General features: G+C 55.6%; 2 protein-coding genes across 2 annotated transcripts in view; both read right to left on the bottom strand.

The window, feature by feature from the left end:
* The window catches only part of Grm4 (glutamate metabotropic receptor 4), a 94,556-nt gene extending 89,066 nt beyond the window's left edge, over window positions 1-5,490 (bottom strand). The window contains exon 1 of the mRNA XM_013351222.2: window positions 5,472-5,490. The gene's annotated coding sequence lies outside the window, so the exon portion shown is untranslated. The remainder of the gene's footprint in view (window positions 1-5,471) is intronic.
* LOC101983630 (SH2 domain-containing adapter protein D-like) lies at window positions 1,773-5,085 on the bottom strand. Its single transcript, XM_026785605.1, has 5 exons — window positions 4,331-5,085; window positions 3,182-3,287; window positions 2,930-3,106; window positions 2,141-2,249; window positions 1,773-1,910 (listed from the first exon to the last, which is right to left on the bottom strand). Exons 1-5 carry the CDS (start codon window positions 4,607-4,609, stop codon window positions 1,787-1,789), a joined length of 795 nt encoding a protein of 264 aa, XP_026641406.1. The 5' UTR covers window positions 4,610-5,085; the 3' UTR covers window positions 1,773-1,786.
* Window positions 5,491-8,060: the final 2,570 nt, after the last annotated feature.

Here is an 8,060-nt window from a genome sequence, read left to right as displayed (position 1 = left end):
ACAAGAGCTAGTTCCAGGACAGGCTCCAAAACCACATAGAAACCCTGCCTCGAAAAACCAAAAAAAAAAAAAAAAAAAAAAAAAAAAAAAAAAAAAGAGTTGTCCTCTGACCACTACACCCACGCATGCACAAAAGTAAAAGAAAAGTTGCAGCACTTGGGAGGCAGAGGCTGGCAGATAGCTACAAATTCAGGACTAGCCTGGTCTACATGGTGAGCTCTGGGCCAGGCAAGACTACATAGTGAGACCTCTCCTCACAATAAATAAATAAGTTAAATAAATTATTCTTTAATCCCAGTACTTGGGAGGCAGAGGCAGGCAGATCTCTGTGAACTGTCCCAGGCCAGCCCGGGCTCTGCAGTAAGACCCCTTCCCTGCTCACCCTGGCCCTGATGGCTCCCAGCTCAGCCTGAGTACCACTTTTGTACACGTCCTCCCTCAGCCTCTCATCTTCCACAGTTCCATTTTGGAACCTGAGTTCATCCGTGCCAGGGCCCCAACTCATAGCGGGGACCCTGGAATACACAGTGTTCTTCCTGCATGTATGCCTGCATACCAGAAGAGAGCTCCAGCTTTCACTACAGATGGGTGCTGGGAATTGAACTCAGGACCTCTGGAAGAGCAGCAAATGCTCTTGACCTCTGAGCCATCTGTCCAGTCCCTGATAGGTGTTCTAATAATGTTGAGTCAATGAAGAGACTGACTCTACGCCTATATGCACCCATTTAAAAATATTTTTCACATTTATTATTTATTTATATGTATATTGGGAGCACACATGTGGAGCATGTGGAGGTCAGAGGACACCCTGTGGAGGTCGGTTCGTTATTTCCACCATATCGGTCCTCAGAACTCAAGTTCCTTTTTTCTTTCTTTCTTTCTTTTTTTTGTTTTTCAAGAAGGATTTCTCTGTGTAACAGCTCTGGTTGTCCTGGAACTTGCTTTGTAAACCAGGCTGGTTTCGAACTCATAGAGATCCACCTGCCTCTGCCTCCCAGCCAAATTCAAGTTGTTTAGGCTTGGTGGCAAGTACCTTTATCCACTGAGCCATCTCTCCATCTCAGTAATTTATTTTGAGCTTTTGAGATGGGTTTCTCTACATAACTTTGGAGCCTGTTCTGGAAACTTACTCTGTAGCCTAGGCTGGTTGGACTCACAGAAATCCGCCTGCCTCTGCCTCCCGAGTGCTGGGATTAGGGGTATGAGTCACCATGATCGGCTATATTTTACTTTTAATGTGCAGGCGTGTGCACCCATAGTGGCCAGAAGACGGCGTCATATTCCCTGGAGCTGGAATTACCGGCAGTTGTGGGCCACTAGATGTAGGGGCTGAACCCAGGTCCTCCCAAAGAACAGTGAGTGCCCTTAACCACTGAACTGCCTCTCCAGTCCCTCCCTTGCTTTTATTAAGACAAACTCATGTAGCCCAGGATATCCTCAAATTGGATGAGTAGCCGGGGCTGAACTTGAACTCGTGGTCCCCCTACCCTCTCCAGTGCTGGTACCACAAGGCCGTGCTACACTGGACTCACACTTTAGGGATCTTAAGGAACCAGCGTTTCAAACTCAAGTGCTCTCTAGAACATCCTGAGAATTTGCTTCACACTCAAGGCTGCCTTTCAAGTTTTGGACAGGGCCATTCAAACGAACCTTCAAACCTGGTTCTCATTCCAAGCTCGCTAGAGTGGGACCCATTTAGCCACTGACCCGGGAGCCTCACCCAGTCGCCTGAATGCCCGCCCACTTTCCAGAAATCCCCACCCACTGGCCGCTCTGCGTCTGGGTCTCACCTGAGGGACAGGATGCAGTCCTGAGCCCTGGTCTCACTGAGCCGCACTAGGTAGCTGCCTTCCTTGCAGAGGGACAAAAGGTTCTCGGCCTCTGCACGGCTCAGGGGGCCGTGAAACCACCTGGGCGTGGGGACAGATATCTCCAGCTGACTTCACAAACCTAGGGGCCGAGGAAAGGACCCCAGGGCACAGCCAGACAATTCCCTTGGACATGGTGAGTGGGGCCAGCCTGGGCTACATGAGATCCTTGCCAAGAAAATGAATGAATGACAGAGTGAATGAAAGAGACCCCAACTCCCTTGCAGTTCCTGGGTCCCCGGGGTCACCCCTCCTTCAGCATTCGCACTCACGGCTGCTTCTCCAGGGCCAGAGTCACATCCACGCGCTCCGCAGGCTGTGGTCTTCGGCCGTCCTTGGTCGAGCCTGGGGTCCGCTCCCAGTCAGGACCATCAAACTGTACTGGGAGAGGAAGGTGAGAGGTTAAGTCCCGCCCACCTAGAGGGCAGGACAGGAGCCAGTCAATGGGATCTCAGTTTGGGGCACACTATCAGAACCCAGGAGGTGGCGGTGGAGTCTAAGGTTAAGACAAGATTGACACAAGAACTGATTGGTTTTTGGAAACAAGGGGGCGTGGCCACCCAGAAATTAGACACTATGGAAGGGGCGGGGCATTGCCTTGACTGACGAATCAGAGCAGAGGGTGTGTGGTCAACAGGGATGGGTTGGAAGTTTGTAGTCAGCAGGCAGTAGTGCTTGTGGGTAAGCAGGACTATCCACATGGTGGAAGGCAAACGCTGCACAAGTCATGGCCCCGCCCTTCCATCCTTTTCGTTGATCCTGTTACTCTTTCACTCTATTTAGCTAGGACCTGTCTGGCTCCAAGTCTACCACGTGACAGCTCCTAAAACCCTCACGCTATCTTTCTCCAGCTCCCACACAACTGAGTGCGATTTAGCGTTTCATCTACAACCGTCCTGTTGGGTTGGTCCTACAATGACCACAAATCCAGTGTGATGTCACAGCCACGTCTCTTCCCAAGAATACACAGGCTCGGGGTGGGGATAAAAAGGCATTTTCTCTGGGGGGAAACTGAGGCAGTGGAGGGAGGAGGGCTTTGAAGGGCCTGGCCTTGCGCACACCTGCGAAGGCCCGGGAGATATGATCTTTCTTCCACTCCCAAGGCTGGTCGTATTCATCTGCTGGCCTCTCATCCTCCAGTGGCAGCCGACTCTGGCCAGAAGTCGCTCCATCTTCCGGCTCTGCATCTTGCTCCTCATACGGAGTATCGTAAAGCTGGACTGCTCTGCTTGGCCGTTCTGGGTGGAGAAGACACTGGTCACCCTCCCGTTCCATGCAGGACCATGCCCTCGTACCTGGCCCTGTGCACTCACCACTTGAGCCGGTCTGGGAATCATAGGGTTCCATGTACCCATCATCCAGAGCTGGCAGTTGAGGCTGGGCGTCAAAAGGATCCGCGTACTCAGCGTCTGCTTCGGGCTGTCGGGAGAGGCTCCGGCTAGTTCTGAAGTCCTGTCGTGTTACACTGTGCTCTCTGCCTGCCCCTGCTGGGCCTTTTCACATTTCTCAGAGCTAGGCTGGGCAGGGAGTCCCCAGGATCCTCCTGTGCCTGGCTCCCCAGTGCACAGGCCACCACATTCAACTCTTCAAGTGGGTTCTGGGAATTCAAACCCAGTTCCCAGAACCCTCTGGTGTTGTTCTAATACCCTAAGCCCTTAGTAAAGAGATAAGCCTGTTTTATAGGCAAAGAAACAACAGCAGAGGTCAGTGACCTGGGGAGGGTCACACGGCTGGGGAGAACGAGGCAGGGTTTAATCCAGTTTGTCCTGTCTCCCTGAGTCCCTTCCTCCTCTCAGGTTCCCCTCTTCCAAAGGCTTTGGGGGCAGGAGGATGGCAAGTTTTAGGCCAGCTTGGGCTGCACAGAGAAAACCTGTCTCAAAACCAAACCAAATCAATGGAGCAGTGGTTCTTAACCTTCCTAATGCTGTGTGACCTTGTGACACAGTTCCTCAAGTTGTGGTTATCCCCCCAAATAGAATTCTTTTAATTGCTTCTTCATAACTGTAATTTTGCTACTGTTATGAATTGCGGTAATTATCTGTGTTTTCTGATGGTCTTAGGTGACCCCTGTGAAAGGGTCGTTGAACCCAAATGGAGTCACCACCAGCGGGCTGAGAAACACTGCCCCAGAACTAAGCAGGGCTGGAGCTCTGTGGGCAGATAGCTCTTCTTGCCCAGCATGCACCAGATCCAGTTTCGTGTGTGACACACACTTAGGAAGTAGAGGCGGGAGTCTCAGGTATTCAAGATCATTGCCAGCTAAGTAGTGAGTTTGAGGCCAGTCTGAGCTACCTTGCACACAAAACAAAAACAGCGCCCACCCTCGGTCTTTCCGAATGGAGAAAGGCTCGAGAGGGACTCTGGCTAACCCAGAAACTCTTAGGCTCCCTGGGGGCGGGGGAGCAGGAGGTTGGGACCCTGGGATGATGGGGACGGAGCACCAGTGCTCGTCTGCCACGCACCTCCTCCCCAGGGCTGCCCAGGAGGGCCTTGGCTCTGGCCATGTCTGCAGCCTCCACTTTGATCAGCCGGTGCCTGGGAGAGTCGTACTTGGAGTCCACCAGCCCGGCGGGCTCCGACTCGGGGCGGCCATCGGCGTCCTCGTAGGGATCCTCGAAGTCCAGGTCCTTCTGCTCCCGGTAAGCCCGAAGGATATCACTCTCTGTGTAGTCGGGAGTGGGCGGCTGCGGCGGAGGCTTCCGGCCGCCAAAGCTCAGATAGTCCCGGAGCCACTTGGCCATGGGTGTCCCCGGAATTGGCTGGTGTCAGACCGGGGCTTCCATGCGAGCTCCTCAGCTCGTCCTGGGGAGCGGGGGTGGGGGGGAGGAGAAAAGAGGGGTGACACAAAAGGGGCAGGAAGAAGGGAGAGGAGAGAGAAGGGGAAAGAGAAGGGGGAGGTGGTCAGGAGTCCGAGGCTGGGCTCGGAGCGGAGGGGGCAGCAGGTGGTGACCCCAGCGTTGCGGGAGTCGTGCACTTCGGGTTACAGGCAACACAGTATGGTGTCAGAGCGGTTGTCCCCCAGAGCTTCACGCACAAAGTTGCCAGAGGCTGGACCACCCCGAGGGTCGTACTCCCTGTGGACTGTTGTCCGATCCCAAGGGTTCAGTCGGTCTAATTCCTTAAATCCACATCCATTCCCTTAACCTCCTTATACCTTACCGGCCTCCATCCCTTACCCTTTATTCCTTAACCCCCATCCCTTAACCCTCCATATCCCTTACTCCCCCATCTCTTAACCTTCCAATCCCTTAAAAAGCACTCCCGTACCCCTTAACCTCCGGATCCCTTATCCCCCCCCCCCATCTCATAACCTCCCTTTTCCTTAACCCTCGGATCCCTTACACCCTCCCCGTACATCTTAACTGCCAGATCCTTCACCCCCACATCTCTTAACCTCCAGATCCCTTACCGCCTCTATCTCTTAACCTCCCCAATCCCTTTACTCCCGGGTCCTCCCCCCCCCCGGCGCCCACCGCCCTGCCGCACCGCACGCGCGAGCCCAGCCCGCAAGTTTGCGCCGCGAGTGCGGGTAGAGCGTGCCACACTTCCGCCAGCCTTTTAAAGAGCGAGCGCCCGGGTCCTCCCCCCCCCCGACACACACACCTGCACCTCCACCTCCGGAAGCTGGGACTCGCCACCCCTCCACGCCCGCCACGCCCGCGGCTCCCGCTCCCACCGCACCCGTTTGTCACCCGCTCCAGGAAGCATCCCCTCCTACCCCTCAGCCTCATGCGCGCGCCAGCTCACCACCCCCTGCACCCCAAAGACATGGCGGAGACCCCTCCTCACCCCCACAGGTCGAGGGTCAGGGAGCCCAGCTTCCCGGCGCATACCCGGCAAAGTACAGCAGAGCTCAGGGACGTAGAGGGGCGCGCTACACCCACCCGGTGCGTCACTGGAACCCCCACCCGCAGGGCCCGCTTCTCATAGCCGAGTACACACGTGGCATATGCCCCCCTGTGGCATGCTCATTTACACACTCCTGTCACAAGCATGCCGAAGAAGGAAACTGAGGCCCAGAGAGGCGGCTCCTCCTGCCCCAGGTTTCATGGCCTGTGAGCACTCTTAGAACCCCTAGCAATTCTGTGCCCCCAGACCAGGCTAGCAATTCAGGCCCGGACCCACTGAACACGGTGTAACAGGTGGCCTGGAGCTAGCCCCAAGAACAGTCCCTCAGCCCCAGAAGCTGACAGCTGGCTGCCCCCTTTCCCTCGCATGAGCTTTGAGGATCCCGAAAGGGTGCGTCAGAGGCCGGCTGAGGAAGCCAGGTACAAACCAAGCAGTCCTGTACGGGCAAACGCTGGGCCCAGAGTACAGAGCCGGCTTCCTTGAGAGCCCAGAGAAGTGCCCAGCCTTGTCCTGGGAAGACTGGGGAGAGGGTGGCTAACAGAGCTGGGGAGGGTCAGGGGCCTCCTTCACCCTGGCTCTCCTGCAGAGAGCCACCAGGCCTTGGGCATTTGGCTATCCTGGCTGCTGCACCCCTGATTTCCAATGACTCTAAGAGGAACGCTAGGGAGTCTTGGGAGAGCAAGGACTGAGCCCCTGTGTTCTGTCTGCTTCCCTCCCTGAGTCCTACCAGTGCCTGCTCTGCACCTCCGGCTCTGAAGACGATGAAGGCCCGTGCTATATCTGTTAACCATCTTTCACCCAGTGCCTGGCACCGAGCCTGGACCACGGTGAGCTTAGGAGTGTTTGGTGAATGGATAACTTGGCAAACCGTGTTCTCTCCTTGCTGTCCCAGGTAATGACCCAGCCAGTCTGGAGTCTCTGATGGGAGCGGCCAGATTGTTTATTCATCTTTGCTTTGTCTGTGTGTGACTGACACCGGAGACCCTGCTTCACGCGCGGACACGGACAGAGCCACTGGTGACCTCAGCAGCCTGCATCTCCAACTACAGAACCAAAGGCGGCGGAACTCCACCGCAGCCAAGTGTGCATGGCTGTGGTCTGTGAGGAACTGGAGTCAGGGGCTCCTCCACCCATTGTACCCAGGCACCCATCTCCAAGCTGTCCCAGCCCTGGGCCCTCCTACAAAGCCAGCATAGAAGGAATTGAGTCCACGGCACTGGCTGCCTCTCTGGGCTCCTGTAAGTGGGAGCCACAGCACTTCCTATACAGAACATAATCCCCGCCTCCTTTGGTTGGACAGATAGATAGAACTGAAAATAACACAGGCTATGGTTTAATAGACCCAAAACTACTACTCTCAGCCACTCCCTACTCCTGCCCCCAGTGTTGCCTCCATTCTGGCCATAATTATCCCCCATCCGCCACCAGCTGTGCTGCTAAAGCCTGGGCAGGCTGTGGTTTTTTTCAGAGATTAAAAAAAGAAACAGTTGCTGGCAGATGCCGAGTCTGTGGCTGGGCTGGAGGTAGGTCCCCAGCAGAGAGGAGATCTGCCCGGTAGCCATGACACCTCAGACCACCAAAGCCCAGAGCACTCCCCCATCAGACATGGGCCCCAGTTGGCCTGACTGGTTTGGTCATGGAGAGAGACAAACATGCCCTTCAGAGAACTTCCATGGTGGCTTCTGCCAGGAAGCCAGGCACCGTGGAGGAAGTGACCTCCAGTGACCTGCGGGCTCTGCTGGACCCACATCTCCAAGCCTGCACTCAAACTGCTGCCCCTGAAGACCAATTGCAGACCCTATGAACCTCAGAGTTGGACCAGACTGGAGAGGAGGGGGACAGGGCTGGGTCCCCTGTACTGAGAGCCACGGGGTGTGGAGTTCTCAGCCTTCCTGACATGGTCTGGCTGGTGACTCCGGAGACTGCCGAGTCAAGCCTCATCTTATACCTTTCCAGGTGGCAGTGCTGTCCCTCACCCAGTCTCAGGGCCAGGAAGGGACAAGGTGAGTAACCCAGAGGGCCAGCAATCTGCTCGGAGACATGCCAGCCTCTCAGAACCCTCCAGAGCAGAATAGTCCCTCTCTGTGACTCCCAAATCCAAACCACTCTGCCAGCTGCCGTCTGCCTGTTCGTTTCAGAGGCATTCACGGGACACGAGAACCCGGCTGAAGGCCGCTCTCTGAGCCTCCTGCAGCTCCGTGACTACAGGACAGGAGTGCCACCAACATGGCGTACACACCGTCCACAGGTCTCCCACAGACTGTCACCATGTTAGCCTTCCAACTTCCAGTCCCTTAAATGCCTGTGTACCCCTAACACGCCATCCAGGCTCCCAGTGTGCCC

Source organism: Microtus ochrogaster, linkage group LG2, assembly GCF_000317375.1.
Source record: "Microtus ochrogaster isolate Prairie Vole_2 linkage group LG2, MicOch1.0, whole genome shotgun sequence".
NCBI classification, from domain to species: domain Eukaryota; kingdom Metazoa; phylum Chordata; class Mammalia; order Rodentia; family Cricetidae; genus Microtus; species Microtus ochrogaster.
The sequence above is the reverse complement of the archived record's forward strand: the minus strand, read 5'-3'. Positions and strand labels throughout refer to the sequence as shown.

What these genes read in the sequence shown, in the direction of transcription:
- LOC101983630 (XM_026785605.1), bottom strand. Translation starts at nt 4,609, where the DNA reads ATGGCCAAGTGGCTCCGGGACTATCTGAGCTTTGGCGGCCGGAAGCCT. An exon ending in TGGGCAGCCCTGGGGAGGAG is followed by an intron (nt 3,288 to 4,330) that starts GTGCGTGGCAGA and finishes CTCTCCCGACAG; the next exon opens with CCCGAAGCAGACGCTGAGTA. An exon ending in TATCTCCCGGGCCTTCGCAG is followed by an intron (nt 2,250 to 2,929) that starts GTGTGCGCAAGG and finishes TTCCTCTCCCAG; the next exon opens with TACAGTTTGATGGTCCTGAC.